This window comes from Littorina saxatilis, unplaced genomic scaffold, assembly GCF_037325665.1.
Source record: "Littorina saxatilis isolate snail1 unplaced genomic scaffold, US_GU_Lsax_2.0 scaffold_484, whole genome shotgun sequence".
Classification (NCBI taxonomy): domain Eukaryota; kingdom Metazoa; phylum Mollusca; class Gastropoda; order Littorinimorpha; family Littorinidae; genus Littorina; species Littorina saxatilis.
In genome coordinates this window covers 68,535-87,500 of record NW_027128245.1, presented here as the reverse complement: position 1 = coordinate 87,500, position 18,966 = coordinate 68,535, and the positions used below count along the sequence as shown (strand labels likewise).

At 40.5% G+C, this 18,966-nt stretch overlaps 1 protein-coding gene across 1 annotated transcript in view; it reads left to right on the top strand.

The window, feature by feature from the left end:
* The window catches only part of LOC138956623 (receptor-type tyrosine-protein phosphatase epsilon-like), a 23,943-nt gene extending 7,513 nt beyond the window's left edge, over positions 1-16,430 (top strand). The window contains exons 10-20 of the mRNA XM_070327934.1: positions 32-169; positions 540-685; positions 1,178-1,313; positions 1,730-1,873; positions 2,422-2,521; positions 5,929-6,002; positions 8,960-9,100; positions 9,533-9,661; positions 13,190-13,341; positions 13,674-13,809; positions 15,139-16,430. Of these exons, the coding sequence (XP_070184035.1) occupies positions 32-169; positions 540-685; positions 1,178-1,313; positions 1,730-1,873; positions 2,422-2,521; positions 5,929-6,002; positions 8,960-9,100; positions 9,533-9,661; positions 13,190-13,341; positions 13,674-13,809; positions 15,139-15,210 (1,368 nt within the window). The 3' untranslated portion in view covers positions 15,211-16,430. The remainder of the gene's footprint in view (positions 1-31; positions 170-539; positions 686-1,177; positions 1,314-1,729; positions 1,874-2,421; positions 2,522-5,928; positions 6,003-8,959; positions 9,101-9,532; positions 9,662-13,189; positions 13,342-13,673; positions 13,810-15,138) is intronic.
* Positions 16,431-18,966: the final 2,536 nt, after the last annotated feature.

The window sequence follows — 18,966 nt, the reverse complement described above, 5'->3', positions numbered from 1 at the left end:
GCAGAAGGGATATAACCATTGTTGTGTCCAGCCCAAGTGCGAGTTGTACTGGCCAGAAGAGGAGTCCACTAAAGAGACGTACGGCCCTGTGACGGTGACCACCACTCACATTCAGCAGAGAGACAACTTCTGTATCAGGTCTTTCATCGTCACACGAGATGGGGACGGGGTCGGTAGAACTCTCTGTCTGTCTGTCTGTCTGTCTGTCTGTCTGTCTGTCTCCCTCTCTCTACCCTCTCTTTCTCTTCTCCTCTCTCTCTCTCTCTCTCTCTGCGCGACTGCGTCCAGTATGCATGAATGGTTGTGGAAGTGGTTGGTGAGTGTGTTTGTCTGTGTGTGTCTGTGTGTGTGAGCGTTTGTGGGTGTGTGCGTGTGCGTGCGTGTGCGTGCGTGTGTGTGAGTGCGTGTGTGTGTGTGTGTGTCTGTGTGTGTGAGCGTTTGTGGGTGTGTGCGTGTGCGTGCGTGTGTGTGAGTGCGTGTGTGTGTGTGTGGCGCATGCCCGTGTCCGGATCACATATAATAAAGTTATAATACTCAAGGGCCGTGAGTCAAGGGAAGTAACTCAGTACCACTACGTGTCCTGGCCTGACCACGGTGCTCCCTCGACTACCTCCCTTGTCAGGTTCTGGCGTTACGTCACAAGGGAGACAAAGCATGATACTGCCCCACTTCTTGTGCACTGCAGGTGAGGAGAGCGACACACCATGATAAATGCGACTTTCTGTGTAGTTCAGTTGCTTGTTTAGAGGCACATGTGATGAGAGAGTACAATAAACCCACCTTGTTCACACCAAAATACCTACATTAATTGCAGGAGCCCTTTCATGACAAACACAAGTCAAGTGTTGTAGGTAAACAGAATGCTAATGAAAGGTGTCCTTTTGTTTGTAAAAGGTAAATACTTATCGGAGGGGCTGTAGAGTTGTTTCGCGTGAAAACATGTTACAGACTTTCATAAAACGCGCAGCAGTAACATTGATTATGATATCAAAAGTCAATACTTCACAAGCTCTTATATCTTAAAGCAATAGCGACGCTTTTTGTGTGATTGTCTTCAGTATGCCACACATCATTGCTGTTTTGCATTTTGAAGTTTGACCTCAGCGAGTCTTAATTCCGGGTCGCCTTCGTTCCTACGACAGATTGTTTACTCAATGATACTGCTTTGTTTCTATAGTGCTGGGGTGGGCAGAACAGGAACCTACATCGGCCTTGACATTGGCATGGACACCGCAGTGAGTGTGGGAAGCATTGACGTCATTCAGATCGTCACCCAGTTACGTCAGGAACGAACACTGATGGTGCAAGCCATGGTAAGAAAATATAGCACCAGTTACAGAACAATACTCTCATTGCTCTCCTTTGTATGAGGTTCTACCGCCCACACACTGACGTACCCTCTCTCCCCCCCCCTCCTTTGTCTCTCTCTCGTCTCTCTTTTTCATGTGTTCTTTCTTTAATGAAAATGCCGATAATGAGAGAGATTATTTGGTAATTGTGAGCAAGGCTTAAAGATATTTTGTTTTGTTTTGCAAAGACAGATAATAAAGTATGTGTTTTCTTATTCTTGAGAGAGAGAGGGAGAGAGAGAGAGAGAGAGAGAGATCGTTTGTGTGTGTGTGTGTGTGTGTGTGTGTGTGTGTGTGTGTGTGTGTGTGTGTGTGTGTGTATGTGTGTGTGTGATGGATTCATACACGTCATTGGATTTTTCTTTTGTTGTTTTTATCAGGATCAGTATGTGTTTCTACACGAAGCGCTACTGGAAGCGTACACTGCACGTGACACAGTTGTCTCCGTTGACCAGTTTGACGTCATCTTTCCTCAGCCAATCAACGCTCGCACTCCGAACGTGCGCATTGACAAAGAGTTCGAGGTATGTCTTCGATTTTACACCTTCCTGAAGAATTTGTCCTCAATTTCAGTAAATGTGCAGTATGTTTGATCGAGGGAATTGGACGCGGGATAGATTGGTAGTAATTGTTTCAAGAAGTAACGGTTCGTGTGACGATGTGAAGACACATCCGTAAGATCGAAACAAGATTCAGTGTTTAATTCAAAATAGGCAGAACAAAATGTGTGTACGGTGTATAGACCACTGTTTGGCACCCGCATTTTATCGTATGGTTTGCACAGCTCACCTATCGAATGTGTATCTACCACCGTATTCCCCGCCTCAGTTGTTTTCTTGGTGCTAAAGATATCTTAAACAAGATACGAATAAGGACCGGTTTCGAGTATGAAACCGGTCCTTATTCGTATTTGTATTATTCGTTTTTTTGGTGATTACATTTTCTTTGTTACCTTGCTCTTGTTCTTCTCACCTACAGTCTGTTGTTCCTATTCTAAAAATATCTGTTCTTTCTCGTACCCAAAGCTTTTTCTGTTTAATACTTTTCCCTTTTCTCTGTTTTGGTGACGTAGACTCTGATGCAGATGCAGCCGCTGATGTCCGAGTGTCGTCATGACAACGCCACCCAGAATGTCAACATGGCAAAAAACAGAAGCCCAAACGCATTGCCCTGTAATTGCAAATTTAATATACACATCTTTACAAAGTTGATCTGCATATGGTGTATATATACATACACTTGATATAGTTACTTTGCATATGGGTGCGTCTCAGAAACTGATCCTTTTGTGTGTGCCATAATCAAATTAGCCCACAATTGAAACATACTGAATTTTAAATCATGATATTGGTATTTTTGAGAAGTAAAATGAATAAAGAAATAGTACAAACAAAACTGAGTATTTTGCATGATTATTATGAAGGTTGTTTTGCGAAAGAAATGATTAAATGCGTGAAAAATGGAGGTCTGATCTGTGACATGAACCATCAACTAGTTTTGTACCTCACTACAAGAATCGTTTAGAATGTCCAAGGACTGCTATTTTTGTTATGTGTGTTTGGTTTAAGTGTACTTGACAGTTGAAATGTTATTTTGTCCACAGAATTGTTTTTTTAAACGAAATTAATCGCTTGAAAGTTTGCCATCACTGTCGTAACATATGTTTCCGCACGCGTGCAACAGCAACAAGTCCTAAATTTGAACTTTAGAATTTGCATATTCATTTTCAACACGATCTTGACATGAAAGGGCATAGAAAATCGCTAAGCTAAATGTTATTTAAGTATTATTTTCTCAAAATTGCATCTGCAAACTAAGTTGAAAGTTGCGCAATATGACATGCTTCTTCAAAATTCCGTTACGATGGTGAACGGTTTTGCAAATAATGTTCAGAGTTTTGAAGAAAGATTAGAACTATTTTGCGCGTAGTGACTTAGAGGTGCGGGTGACTACGCATGCGCAGTTACAGAGAGAAATAGTTCAGCTTCCAGCAGCGAAGAAAGATTTCGAGAATGTTTCCGAAGTCTGTGATTTTGTTACGACAGTGATCAACACCCAAGGTTCTTAAGAAAAGGTGAGTTTTTGCTGCTATGATATTCTATGAAGTGAAAAATTAGGCTACACATTTGTTAATAATAGTTTTTCTTTCGATTTCACGTAGTCAAAACTTGACTAAATGTTTTAACATAGAGGGGGAATCGAAACGAGGGTCGTGGTGTATGTGTGTGTGTGTGTCTGTTTGTCTGTGCGTGTGTGTGTGTAGAGCGATTCAGACTAAACTACTTGACCGATCTTTATGAAATTTGACATGAGAGTTCCTGGGTATGATATCCCCGGACGTTTTTTTCTTTTTTTCGACAAATACTTTTGATGACGTCATATCCGGCTTTTTGTAAAAGTTGAGGCGGCACTGTCACACCCTCATTTTTCAATTAAATTGATTGAAATTTGTGTAAAGCAATCTTCGACGAAGGCCGTACTTCGGTATTGCATTTCAGCTTGGTGGCTTAAAAATTAATTGATGACTTTGGCCATTAAAAATCTGAAAATTGTAATAATTTTTTTTAAATATATAAAACGATCCACATTTACGTTCATCTTATTTTACATCATTTCCTGATTCCAAAAACATATAAATATGTTATATTTGGATTAAAAACAAGCTCTGAAAATTAAAAATATAAAAAATTATGATCAAAATTAAATTTCCGAAATCCATTTAAAGGAACGGTAAGTGTCAATGTTTTCTTTAATTGTAAAAGTTGTATGTTCAATGGAATGGTAAGTCTGAACAAAATAATTACTTTATTTTGTTTTTAGCCAGTGAATGTGGATGCATCAAAATCTTGATAGACATTAAACAAATTCATGTTAGTGAAACTAGTACACATATTGCATCAATCTTTAGTTGAAATCGCAGGTACTTGCATGTTTCAGGTGCAAGAGATTCGACCTGATGAACTGGTGGTAACGTTCCTTCGAAGGAAACCGGAGGGGAACTACTATTGCTTTCCAGGGATCGATGATATTTCCTTAGTCCCTACATCTGATGCAACCATGATTCGTGACCCCACCTTCAATGCCAGGGGGCATTATTTCTTTTAAAATAAATTAATTAACTGCAAGTGGCAACTGTTCTATATGTAACGAATGCCTTTGGTTTATTGTCTCAACAATTGAATGAACCACTTTTGAACATTTGCATTCTTCATGTCAAACCTTATAATACATGTCTGGTTGTTCGTTTCCGAGTTACGTGGGTGATGAACTTTTCATTAATGTTTCTCTTTTTTGGGGCAAAGTTTGCTTGATTTTGTCCAGCTTTTTTTCTTTCTGTTCCTGTTTTAGTGTTTGGCATTTTACCTAAGAAGAATCTGGTTGCAAAATCAGCTTCATTTAGTAAAGTTTGTGGGAAAAAGCATAACCGTTTCTTTGTTACAAAAGTGATGTTTCCATGTTACATCGGTGACCATTTTGCATTCTTTTGGGATAACTTTCTAACATTTTGTCTTAGAGCAACAAATCTTTGTATATATGCTATTGTGAAGGTTAAATGTCAATAAGACTGAATGAATGCCATGTATCAACATGTTCTGATCAGGATATCATTAATTAATTTTCATTTTTGTATTGAAATTTTGACGAATGCATGGAACTTTGAAAAAAACATTATTTTGTTGTTTGCATGTAGTCATTTCATATTGAACTCTATAATGGCTTGTGATTCAACAATAATAACTGAATAAAAGTCGTTTTCAGCCTTATAAATGCAGTTTTTTTGTCTTTTATTGTTTCCATGTTACACGGGTGATTTTGCACACATGGTCCAAATAATGCTCAATATATGGCAAACTAAAGGCAATGTTATATTTTTTCTTGTTTAAACTGAAAAGGTACACCCTGAGAAGTGTGTAAATAGTATTATCAACGTTTTCTGGGAAGATTTTACTTTTGGTGATAATGTCACAAACAGAGGAAGAGATTCTGAGACGCACCCATATCGGCAGTGTATTAAATATACATATAGTTAATAAAGGTTAATGCAATACGCTTTTGTGTAATAGTGGCTGCATTTACTTTTAAACTTATGACCACTATTCATAGCTAACCTGCATTGTATGGATGCTGCTAATTATTACTTGTTTCCTTCTGCGTTTGTCACTTGTTTTGAATATGCAGAGTCCAAGGCAGATGAACACTAGGATTCGAAGAGCAGTAATGCGTGCTCTTACTGGGTTTCTGCAAGAAACGTTACTGAACGGCTTCGGAAGTTTAATTTATGTTTCTTTATTCCTTTGTGTTTCTTTAAATTCTCTGACAACACAGCGTAAATGCCTAAATTTAAACGTGTGTGTCTCTGATGTTGATTATGTCGATACATTTTGCGCTCTTTTTGTGTAGACCTGTTTCCATGTGACTCTCTGTTGCATGTTGTCTAAGCCATCTGTTTGATACAATCCGTTTTTGGTCGTCTGGTTCATTGTTTTGACCAAGTTAAGACTTTGTAGTTGTATTGTACTGTCCCTACTTGTCCTTATTTTGTTGTTTCATTTATTTTTTTCTTGCACATTTGTTCAAGTGGACAATCATATTGTGTATCTGACGGAGCACGTGGCGGAGAGAAATCAGTACATCAATGCCGTCTTCATGCCTGTGAGTCACAACATTGTTTTTGGGTCATGGCAATTCCATACACATTGTTTTTGGGTCATGGCAATTCCATAACATTGTTTTTGGGTCATGGCAATTCCATAACATTGTTTTTGGGTCATGGCAATTCCATAACATTGTTTTTGGGTCAGGGCAATTCCATAACATTGTTTTTGGGTCATGGCAATTCCATAACATTGTTTTTGGGTCAGGGCAATTCCACAACATTGTTTTTGGGTCATGGCAATTCCATACACATGTACAGGTCATGAATCAGAATCAGAATCAGAATCAGAATTTATTGTCATCAAAGCACAGAGCCTATTGACACATACAAGATATATAAGTACAGGAAAACAGCAATATAACATAACATACATGTAATACAAAACCAAGTGGAACAGGGTGAACAAAGAGGACCTGAAGATGAGCATAAGTTATTGAGGACAGTCGGAAGACGCATTGCACCTGCGTAGTTGAAAACAATCGTACACATATTTTGCCAATTGCCTTTGGATGTCGCTGTCAGTAAACAAAGAACTGACTCTTATTTCATCACTGTCGGTGGAAGTATGTATAGGTTACATGCCGAGTCTCAGTGATTATCAAAAATAATGGTCGAAGTTTGCGGATCATGAAAAATGCGAGCTTTAGCGAGCTTTTTCATGACCGCGAACTGAGACCATTATTTTTGATAATCACTGAGACGAGGTGTGTAACCTCTTTATTCCTCCTTTCTTCAGTTATTCAAAGAAAAGAGGAGTTTTTTTTGCGAAAGTGTGATCGAATCCTATTCACTCAACCAGTCAACCTGCGCAGGCGATCGATTAATGCGCGGTTGTATAGTTCCGTGCAAATCATTCCATTCTGTTAACACTTCTTGTCAGTTTTCCTATTTTGGCGGACTAAAATCAAGTACACAGATATGCTGTTATTCTACTGTGACGGCAAAGGCAGATATTGTGTGTTCTGTATATGTTTTGGTATCGCTTAGGATAATGTTCTTTCGTCAAATGGGACTAGCAGACGAACTTTTGCACCCGTGTTCCAACGTTAAAAACTGTATGAAGTTCAGTTTTCTGGGGAAAATAGTGTATGAAACCGCTTTATGTTGTTTAAATTGATGAGATGTGTGCATTTGGTTGCGTGTGATCTGTTTATTAAATGAAATATTGTTGAAAACTGACCGTCGGATTGCAGTCTGTTGTCGAAGAAACTGAGTGAAAAGAAGGGGAACTACTCTTGTCGCTAGACAAAGTATGAGTTACTTTCCTTGGGAAATTGCTTGTGATGAACGTTTGAGCACGGCATATCTAGATTCAGAAAACAACCGCACTCATGGATTTTATATGGAGATTCATGTGTTCAGGCCTGTAGTTGTTAATTTAAATGCGGTATGTTTGTATTGTTTGCTCCAGAGATGTATACTTCGTACATTAGAGCGTTCGGAACTTTTCAGTCGCAAAAAGTAGTACCGAAACAGAACAACTTCTCAACCCATTGCACTATCGAGGATTCAGGCTGTTGCTGGGTCGTTATTTGTTTGGTTGCTGGGTCATTATCGAAAAATAACTAGCTCTACAAGTTTACAGAGGTAAAGAAGCAGAGGGGGGAATAACTGTTGTTATACATGTAAGTACACATTTTCTTCATGGACCACACCATGTCTGTTGAAATCAGCCTTAGTCAGACGCTCAAGAAAACGCGTGACTTAGTCAGACCAGTTGAATTACTATGAACTTAGGCCTTGGCAAGCTGGGTATACTCAGACGTGTTAAACATGATATGTATTGAGAAATAGATCAGTTGCTTAAGTATTAAGGTGGTCGTCTACATTTTTGCTTTTTTTCAATAATCTTATGGTTAGATTTCGCTAAAAAGTTATGTCAGATGATGAATGAACCATGGGGAAAAAAGTTATAGAAAAAAAATATATGTAAACAAAGATTTTATTTTTGGGTAGCGTGACTCACGCTTCCAATATTTTGTTTTCTGTTTGCTGAGAACATGTGCTTTGCCTAAAAATACTGACCAATCAAATTCATGTCACTATGCTTATAGCTAGCCACGCCCGAACAAGTGCAGCAACAGTTTGACACGGGAGCGCTGGCCACGCTTTTTTTTTTAAACGCACGAAATGCACGGGCTTTGAGAGGAGTTTTGCGCTTGGCATTTTCCAAATAAGGATATCCTTTTATGAGTACTCCGCTGGAATACTACAATGAAATTTCAAACGGCTACAGTGGCTTCGTCTTTCCTGATCGAAAGGGGGTGTATTGTTGATATTTGTAGATAATAGACTCTGCATTTTAATGGTCAAACGGCGATTTCGGTATAAAAATGTAGACAAGGACCTTTAAGGTATAACCAAACAAGTGTGTGTATTTAGAAAAAGCGAAGGTTCGTTTGTCGAAATTTTCTCTTCACCTGTGTTTTATATTCAGGAATGTGCTGACAAATACAATTCGGGATCTATATCAAAACAACATGTCGTGCTTGCTGAATTCTTGTCATTTCCCGTGATAAACTGATGGGTTTAACTTTAAATATATAGCTCAGTTGGTAGCGCGCTGGATTTGTATTCAGTTGGCCGCTGTCAGCGTGAGTTCGATCCCAGGTTCGGCGGAAATTTATTTCAGAGTCAAATTTGTGTGCAGACTCTCTTCGGTGTCCGAACTCCCCCCCGTGTACACTACATTGGGTGTGCACGTTAAAGATCCCACGATTGACAAAAGGGTCTTTCCTGGCAAAAATTGCTTAGGCACAGTTAATAATTGTCTACCTATACCCGTGTGACTTGGAATAATAGGCCGTGAAAGGTAAATATGCGCCGAAATGGCTGCAATTACTGGCCGTATAAAATTTCATCTCACACGGCATCACTGCAGAGCGCCTAGAACTGTACCCACGGAATATGCGCGATATAAGCCGCATTGATTGATTGATTGATATTTGCACAGACATTCCGTGACCCCAAAGGCAGCATCCTGACACAGCTCCCCCTGCCGTCAACATTGGTGGACTTCTGGCGACTGGTCTACGGAAATGACGTCACAACGATTGTTTCTCTGAGCAGTGCTAATGAAGAACAAGAAGTGTCCGTAAGAAGAATTTGAACGGGTGCATTTGACAAACTTTGCTTTCAAAGATATAAGCGTTTGTAGCGAATAGTTCTTTCGTACACGGCACATGCTATATTCAGAAATCAGGACTCTCTGTCTCGGTCTCTGCCTCTCTTTCGGTCTCTCGCTGTCTGTCTGTCTGTCTGTCCCTCTCTTTCTCTATCGATTTGTTTTCCCTCTCCTCTCTGTCTCTGTCTGTCTGTGTCTGTCTTTCTGTATGTCTGTCTGTTTGTCTCTCTGTCTGTATGTCTCTCTGTCTGTCTGTCACTCTCTGTCTGCCGTATGTCTGTCTGTCTGTCTGTCTCTCTCTCTCTCTCTCTCTCTCTCTCTCTCTCTCTCTCTCTCTCTCTCTCTCTCTCTCTTTGTATTTTGAAACTGTGAATGTGGATATCTTGTTGTCCTGTCCATCAGTCGTACTGCCAGTACTGGCCACGGGAGCTCAGGAAGCCCGTGAAGAGTGGACCCTACACCGTCACACTCAAGTCAAAGTCCGCTGTCTTCACCACTCTCACCCTGTATGACATCACCGTGCAAAAGACAGTGAGTAAACACATCATTTGTTCTGTTGTTAAATGTAACTGACACGATCTGAATATGATCTCTCTCTCTCTCTCTCTCTCTCTCTCTCTCTCTCTCTCTGTCTCTCTCTCTTTCTTTCTTTCTCTCTCGCTTTCTCTCTCTTTTTCTCTCTCTCTTTCTGTCTCTCTCTCTTTCTCTTTCTCTCTTTCTCTCTCTCCCTCTCCCCTATAATGCCATTGTGGCTGCGATGGTTTTGTTTCTTGCTGAATCTGTGTTTACGCTTACTTGACTACAACATTGCTTTGGCGCTGATAGAAGCGCGTATGGTGCCTGGTAAGATCCAATGAAATGAAATATGTGTGCTTATGTTTATTCTGACATGCATAGCTGTTTCTGTGTGCCTTATACCGTAACACACTTTTGCCTAAGTGCTTTGTTCTGGGAGTGGCTGCACACACTTGCTGGTAACTCTCTGTCTACCTCCCTCTCTCTCACTCAGCAGTTGAGAATGGTGTTTTCGTGTCATTGTTTTTGCATTTAGTCAAGTTATGACTAAATGTTTTAACATCGAGGGGGGAATCGAGACGAGGGTCGTGGTGTATGTGTGTGTGTATGTGTGTGTGTGTGTGTGTGTGTGCGTGCGTGTAGAGCGATTCAGACCAAACTACTGGACCGATCTTTATGAAATTTGACATGAAAGTTCCTGGGTATGATATCCCCATACGTTTTTTTCATTTTTTTGATAAATGTCTTTGATGACGTCATATCCGGCTTTTCGTGAAAGTTGAGGCGGCACTGTCACGCCCTCATTTTTCAACCAAATTGGTTGAAATTTTGGTCAAGTATTGTTCGACAAAGCCCGGACTTCGGTATTGCATTTCAGCGTGGTGGCTTAAAAATTAATTAATGACTTTGGTCATTAAAAATCTGAAAATTGTAAAAAAAATATTTCTTTTATAAAACGATCCAAATTTACGTTCATCTTATTTTCCATCATTTGCTGATTCCAAAAACATATAAATATGTTATATTTGGATTAAAAACAAGCTCTGAAAATTAAATATATAAAAATTATTATCAAAATTAAATTTTCGAAATCAATTTAAAAAGGCAATGGCTATTTTGCCGGTACCGGCAACGTAGCCTGTAGGCTATGTTGCCGGTACCGGCAAAATAACGATATGTTACGGTAGAGGCTATTTTGCCGGTTGGACTCTGCTGAAGCTAGTAAAGTGAAACGTCTAGTCGGATTCTCCATCTCACAAAGGCAATTATACACAAGTAATCTTCAATATTTGTATTTCTGATGTGCAAACTTCAAATGCAATTACAACCTTGTCTTATACACGAATAAAAGCCATATTTCTCTCTCTCTCTCTCTCTCTCTCTCTCTCTCTCTCTCTCTCTCTCTCTCTCTCTCTCTCTCTCTCTCTCTCTCTCTTAAAACACCAAATACACTAATTAAACTGGCAAATATCCGCGATGATCTCTATGCAAGGAATTAAATACTGGTTATTGTCTCTCTATGATCGTTCTCGCTGACTCTCTGTCTCTATGTGTGTGTCATGAATCACATGAAATAGATTGAATATATACGGACGTTGAATATACAACAAGTCATCGTCACATCTCTCTCTCTATGATCATTGTCGCTGACTCTCTGTCTCTATGTGTGTGTCAGGAATCACATGAAATAGATTGAATATACGGACGTTGAATATACAACAAGTCATCGTCACATCTTTCTCTCTATGATCATTGTCGCTGACTCTCTGTCTCTATGTGTGTGTCATGAATCACATGAAATAGATTGAATATACGGACGTTGAATATACAACAAGTCATCGTCACATCTCTCTCTCTCTATGATCATTGCCGCTGACTCTCTGTCTCTATGTCTGTGTGTGTGTGTGTGTGTGTGTGTGTGTGTGTGTGTGTGTGTGTGTGTGTGTGTGTGTGTGTGTGTGTGTGTGTGTGTGTGTGAATCACATGAAATAGATTGAGTATTCAACAAGTCATCGTCACATAGTGCACACACAGTACGGAGAGAAGACCGTACAGCCGAGTAGACGTAACTGCTAAACGGATTCCTCTGAAGTTCGCCTTTCAGAGCACGGATTGTGTCTGCCTCACCGACAAAGTAGCTCAGAATTTGTCTGTCTCGATCCACCGAGGACTTCTTTGAAAAGGGAACGGTTTGTCAACCTTGCATTTTTTCCGGCTAGGCATTCCAATAGCATTTATTACTTTTCCTTTTGGTCTGCCTCTCTTCCGGGATTTTGGTGGTAACGTCACATTATCAAGAGACGTCGACGTAGGCCTTGGTGCGGATGAACCCTCCTCGTCAGACGTCGTAGGCCTTGGTGCGAATGAACCCTCCTCGTCAGACTGTGGTGTTGTTGTTGGTGGTAGTGGGTTTGGGGCGGCTGTCATATCATACACTAGTTCCACAACCGCTACATGAGACGTCGTAGGCCTTGGTGCGACTGAACCATCCTCTTGAGACGTCGTAGGCCTTGGTGCAAATGAACCATCCTCGTGTGACGTCGTAGGGCCTGGGTGCGAATGAACCATCCTCGTGAGACTGTGGTGTTGTTGTTGGTGGTGGTGGGTTTGGGGCGACTGTCATATCATACACTAGTTCCACAACCGCTACATGTTTTCCAGATCCCCACACTTTTACAACAAAATCTAACACGCTCAATTTCTCTTGGAAATCAAAGTTGTTTTCTGCAGCTAAAGAAGCCAATTGTTGTCCGAGGTGGAGTTGATAATAAAACTCACTATAAAAGTTCAAATTTGTCAATCAGTGAACACTTCTCTCCCCCAAGGAAATTCCCATCAGAAACTGTCATTTATTGGTGAGTATTTAATCACAGGCGGTAACTTTCACTTTACTAGCTTCAGAGAGAGAGAGAGAGAGAGAGAGAGAGAGAGAGAGAGAGAGAGAGAGAGAGAGAGAGAGAGAGAGAGAGAGAGAGAGAGAGAGAGAGTGAGAGAGAGAGAGAGAGGAGAGAGAGAGAGAGAGTGAGAGTGAGAGAGAGAGGAGAGAGAGAGAGAGAGAGAGAGAGAGAGAGAGAGAGAGAGAGAGAGAGAGAGAGCCTCTACCGGCAAAATAGCCTCTACCGTAACATATCGTTATTTTGCCGGTACCGGCAACGTAGCTTACAGGCTACGTTGCCGGTACCGGCAACATAGCCATTTCGATTTAAAAACACTTTCATCTTATTCCTTGTCGGTTCCTGATTCCAAAAACATATAGATATGATATGTTTGGATTAAAAACACGCTCAGAAAGTTAAAACGAAGAGAGGTACAGAAAAGCGTGCTATCGTTCTCAGCGCAACTACTACCCCGCTCTTCTTGTCAATTTCACTGCCTTTGCCGTGAGCGGTGGACTGACGATGTTACGAGTATACGGTCTTGCTGCGTTGCATTGCGTTTAGTTTCATTCTGTGAGTTCGACAGCTACTTGACTAAATATTGTATTTTCGCCTTACGCGACTTGTTGTGTCATTGTTTTTGCATTTTACACAGCTTGTAACGCAGGGTACGTCCAGTGCGCGGTCACTGAAAGTGCTGCACTACGAGGGCTGGACAGGGGAGGTGGGGGGAGACACGTCACACATGCTGCAACTTCTTGACACACTCACCAACACACAGATGGAAGCTGACACCCCCACCCTCCTCATCCAGTGCTGGTGAGTGGGAAGAGGTTTCAACGACTTTTTGATTCAAAAGACTTAAAGGAGATCACTAAGTGAAATAGTTTAGTTAACACACAAAATGTACCAATGGTATTCTGACTTTTCAGATAATGTGACTGAATTAGAAATATAGAACGATTTCATGTCAGGGTTTAACTTTTTTGAAAAAGCAATCGATTTATTGACACTAATTATGTTGTCGTATTTCCCTCCATCTTAACGTATACTCCTCGTTATGACAACTGCCTTTGTTCACACGTGCCATTATTGTGTGCATAGTTTAACAATTATTTTTAACAACTGCATCTTTATTGTTGCTGTGACAGTGATGGAGTGGGTAAGAGCGGTCTGTTCAGTGCTCTCTGTGACGTAATCAGCCATAGGACGTATGACCGCGAGATTGACGTCTACATGACCGTCAGGCACGTGCAGAACGTCAGACCTAGCGCTGTGACGTCACTGGTACGTACACCTCAACTAAACGAAAATAAATACAACGTGTCGTCTTCTTCTTCTTGTGTGTCCTATCAACATGCTCTTTGCAACTTAATGTGCAGCTCGGTTGGCTGATAATTTGAAAAGACAGTTAAACTTTCTAGTTGTTGTTTTCTTAAACTTTGTTTTAGATTTAATTCAAACTTGTTGGGGGAAGGAGTTAAAGACAAAGTCAGCCTCCCGTAAACCATCACAGACACTATCTGGTTTTTACACACAGTACAAACACCCTTTTCATTTAAACACTCACCGCTTGAGAACATCCTAGATGCCCTCCCTAAAGAGCGAGCAATTTTCAAAGAATTTATTGTTTGCGTGGTTTATCTTACCCCTGAGGCATCGTGAACCCGTGTGATCCAGTTTCCTTTTTTTTTCGTCAGTTTGTGATTTCAATGCGACTCGCTGTAAGCTTATCTGCAATAGCACGTTATTGTGTACCTCTGAATCTAACACGCAACAAACGGCTGCGAGTCACACGAACTAGAGCGGTGGCTGTTGACCGTTCAGACTGAGGAACTGGCGCTTTGCAGAACCGTTCACTGCTACGATAAAGACGTTTTGCGTGACACGTTTCCGGGCTTTTCTTTTTTCAAACTTTCAAAACTTCGAATTGTACTGATCTTGTCTTGATGAAAAAAGATTTCTTTTATGATTTAAGAATGTTTGTGTAACAATTACGCTGTCATTTTATTATTTAGATTTTAAAAGTTAGGTCTAGCACCAAAACGAGGCGCCTGATAGTCCGTTTGGATAGTCCACGAAAATAAATTCTTTGAAAATGTCTCACTCACAACAGAAAGCAGCCAGGATGTTCCCGTTCGGTGAGCGTTCAAATGGAAGTGTGCTTGCACTGTACGATGTACGTATGTAGATGCTCGGGAAGCTCAGTGATGGTTTACGGGAGGCTTACTGTGCCTTTAACGGCTCTCTACAATTCGTTTGTCCGAAGTGAGCAGAGTTTAAATCAGTCGATGTTTGTGTGTGTGTGTGTGTGTCTGTGTGTGTGTGTGTGTGTGTGCGTGTGTGTGTGTGTGTGTGTGTGTGTGTGTGTGTGTGCGTGTGTGTGCGTGTGTGTGTGTACGTGTGTGCGTGCGTGTGTGTGTGTGTGAGCGTGTGTGTGTGTGTGTGTGTGTGTGTGTGTGTTCTAATTGTTTTGTTTTAAGGTGATGTTTTGTGTGTGCATTATTTTCGGTTAAACTGTTCGACTCATTAACATGGTGTTGACATTAAGGATAGCCTTTTTCAAATACACAATATCTTTTGAGTATATTTCCTTACCCTTCCAAATGTTTGCAGGAACAGTACCGCTACTGCTACCAGGTCGCTCAACAGCGCCACAGAGACATGAGTATCTACGCCAACACATAAGAGTCATCCTATCTCTGCCGACATTGAATCCCAACATATCTTCACCAAGACCTGAATGCCGTCATTTTTGACATCTACACCAAATCCAGAATGTCATCATAATTATCTACACCGACATCTACACGCCATTGTCTTTTAAGCCAACGCCGGAATACCGCAATAGCTACGCCATCGTCTTATAATATCATATCTATCTACGCCAACACCAATCAATGCCATTGTATCTACGCCGAACACTTGAGTGCGATATCTACGACAAAACAGTGGTCCCAATAGCACAATAGGCGCTAGGCCTGTACGTTCTCCCCCCTCCCCCTCCCGACACCCTCTTTTTTTCTCTTCTGAGATTATTCTGTTCTTATTTAGTTCCCCATCCCCATTCCTTCAATTTGTTCTTCTGGTTTAGTTTTGTTATGTCCACCATTATGAAAATGTATGTAATTTAGTATTGTTCTGGTCACGTAAAAGAAGCATTTGCTTGAGTGCGTGTCCTAGTTGTATGCTTTGATTTGTTTCATACGAAGAATTCTGAATAGCATTTTGTTTAAACCAATAGGCTGAAGGACGTTAAATGATGAAACCTGAATGCCATCATATCTATGCAAACAACAGAATACTACCATATCTACACCAACACTGGAATGCCATCATATCTATGCTACAATTTTAATGCCATCATATCTACGCTACAATGTTAATGCCATCATATCTTTGCTACAATGTTAATGCCATCATATCTTTGCTACAATGTTAACGCCATAATATCTATGCTACAATGTTAATGCCATCATATCTAGTCTACGTTACAATGTTAATGCCATCATATCTACGTTACAATGTTAATGTCATCATATCTATGCTACAATTTTAACGCCATAATATCTATGCTACAATGTTAATGCCATCATATCTACGTTACAATGTTAATGCCATCATATCTACGTTACAATGTCAATGCCATCATATCTATGCTACAATGTTAACGCCATAATATCTACGCTACAATGTTAACGCCATCATAATTTATGTATGCTACAATGTTAATGCCATCATATCTACGCTACAATTTGAATGCCATCATATCTATGCTACAATTTTAATGCCATCATATCTATGCTACAATTGTAATGCCATCATATCTACGCTACAATGTTAATGCCATCATATCTATGCTACAATTTTAATGCCATCATATCTACACTTCAATTTTAATACCATCATGTGTGTGTGTGTGTGTGTGTGTGTGTGTGTGTGTGTGTGTGTGTGTGTGTGAGTGTGTGTGTGTGTGTGTGTGTGCGTGTGTGTACTTTAATTGCCATCTAAAAATATCCGTAACGTGCTACAACGCCACTCGTTTGCCACAACTAAAGCATGACCAATAGGTCACGCACACAGTGTCAGAGCCATGACACTAAACAGGATCCGCAAGAATTCACTTCCTTGCTGAGTTCGGGTCGTCTCATTATCCTGTTTCTTCTCAGCAAGTGAGGAGGTCTTCGGTAGATTACAAGCGACTACTGGCACGGTTTTATCACTGACATGACGGTCTGGGACACTGTACGCATCGTCTTCTTTGTGTTCTTGGTGATGTTTCATCATGTGCCTGAAACAAAAGGTGATTGAGCTCTAAAGTATTTTTGTAATTGTTTGTATCTGTGTGTCTGTGTGTGTGTGTGTGTGTGTGTCTGTCTGTCTGTGTGTGTGTTTGTATCTGTGTGTGTGTGTGTGTGTGTGTGTGTGTGTGTGTGTGTGTGTGTGTGTGTGTGTGTGTGTGTGTGTGTGTGTGTGTGTGTAAAGACAAGAAAAGAAGAGAAGAAAACCGAATACAAACTCTCGGTACATCAGGCCTTGATTGATAATAAAAGAAATAGCAGTACATGTTGGACCACGATACGCGACGCTAGACAAAGGAGTAAATATCAACCACATATTAATATTCAGGAGTGACAAGCCCGCTTTTCTTATATCCTGAATAGTCAGACAGATGTTAATTCGAAACAAAGTCATAGGCATGCAGAGTGTCAGCAGCCTGAAGACATAAAACAAAATTACATTCCCAAACTGGATGACCAAATTACTGAATGCGAAATTCGTAAAGTCATTCGCAATTTGAAAACTGGCAAGGCAGCAGGACTAGATGAGATTAGTGGAACGTTTTTAAAGTATTCAGAAGATTTAATCGTGTCTTTTTTGAGGAATTTGTTTAATATTGTTTACGATGGTAGTATTTTTCCTTCCGAATGGCGTAAGTCGGTAATAGTCCCACTTTTGAAGAAAGGTGATGATAGAAATCCGGATAACTATGGAGGAATTTCACTCCAATGTCGTGAGTAAAGTTTTTATTTAAATTCTGAATAAACGTTTTTATACCTAGTGTGAAAATGATGATAGCATTAGCAAAGAACAAGCAGGTTTCAGGAAAGGATATTTCACAACAGATCACATTTTTACATTGATTTCCCTGGCGAGAAGAAGGATGGATAGTAGTCGGGGTGGCAAGGTATACGCAGCCTTTATTGACTTCAGGAACGCGTTTGACTCTGTGGACATCGTTTTCAAAGAGTATTGTGTTGGGTGACCCCCCAAAAAACACACGAAAAACAACAACAACAACAACAACAACAACAACAACACACCAACAAAACAATATTGACACCCTCTAAATTGCTGATAAATTTCATATGTGTTCAGTGTATTACTTTATATTCCGTGCACATTAGCTCTACCAGATGCGGGATGATAATTTCACACAGTTTAAAATATGTACGTCAAGTGTGTTGATTTTTCTCTGAAAGAGCATTGAAGTCAGAACATTTAACGTACACATTCAAAACTGTGTGAACGTTTGATCCCATATCTAAAGCAAATGTACACCAAATATGAAGTAAGTCGCTGAAGTCATTTAGGAGTTATGACCATTAAATGGGTAGCATCTTATAGGGGTCAGTCATGTATTATGCTGAAGCTACCGACATCCCCGATCCCCCCATCCCCCTTTGGTCATGTGGGCAGATTGCCTACCCAGTAAATCAGTTGAGTCTTCAGTCTCTCTCTCTCTCTCTCTCTCTCTCTCTCTCTCTCTCTCTCTCTCTCTCTCTCTCTCTGTTTGTATCTGTCTGTCTGTCTGTCTGTCTGTTTCGCTCTCTCTCTCTCTCTCTCTTCTCTGTTTGTATGTCTGTATGTCTGTCTGTCTGTTCGCTCTCTCTCTCTCTCTCTCTCTCTCTCTCTCTCTCTCTCTCTCTCTCTCTCTCTCTCTCTCTCTCTCTCTCTCTCTCTCTCTCTCCTGATAATCTTATTTTATCTCTCCTCTCTACTTTCCCCTTCAACCCCCTTTACCTAGATCCCTCTCCCCTTCTTCCTGTACCATCAGAACAGTAAATGGTTTAGCCCTGGCTCTTCGCATCACTTACTTTTTAGTATGCATGAATACAACAATGCAAGCAACCAGTTAGATGTAACGGTTTCACGACACAGAAAATAAGGACAACCACACAGTATTTGAGGTAGAGTATAGCTTACATTAAATGAGAGCCTGCTATTTGTTTGCGCTTGCAAGCCGTCAATGAAACCAACACCGTCACGTTTTCATCCACGGGAATTTTTTAAGCGTTAAAAGGTATCTTCCTTATCGTGAAAATCTGTTTGTGAGACACCACATATCCTTTTAGGTTCATAAATAGATAAGACCATCTTTACATTGAAACATCTTAAAAACCATCATGCTTACTGCGCAGAGTAGATATTCTGCCCTAAATT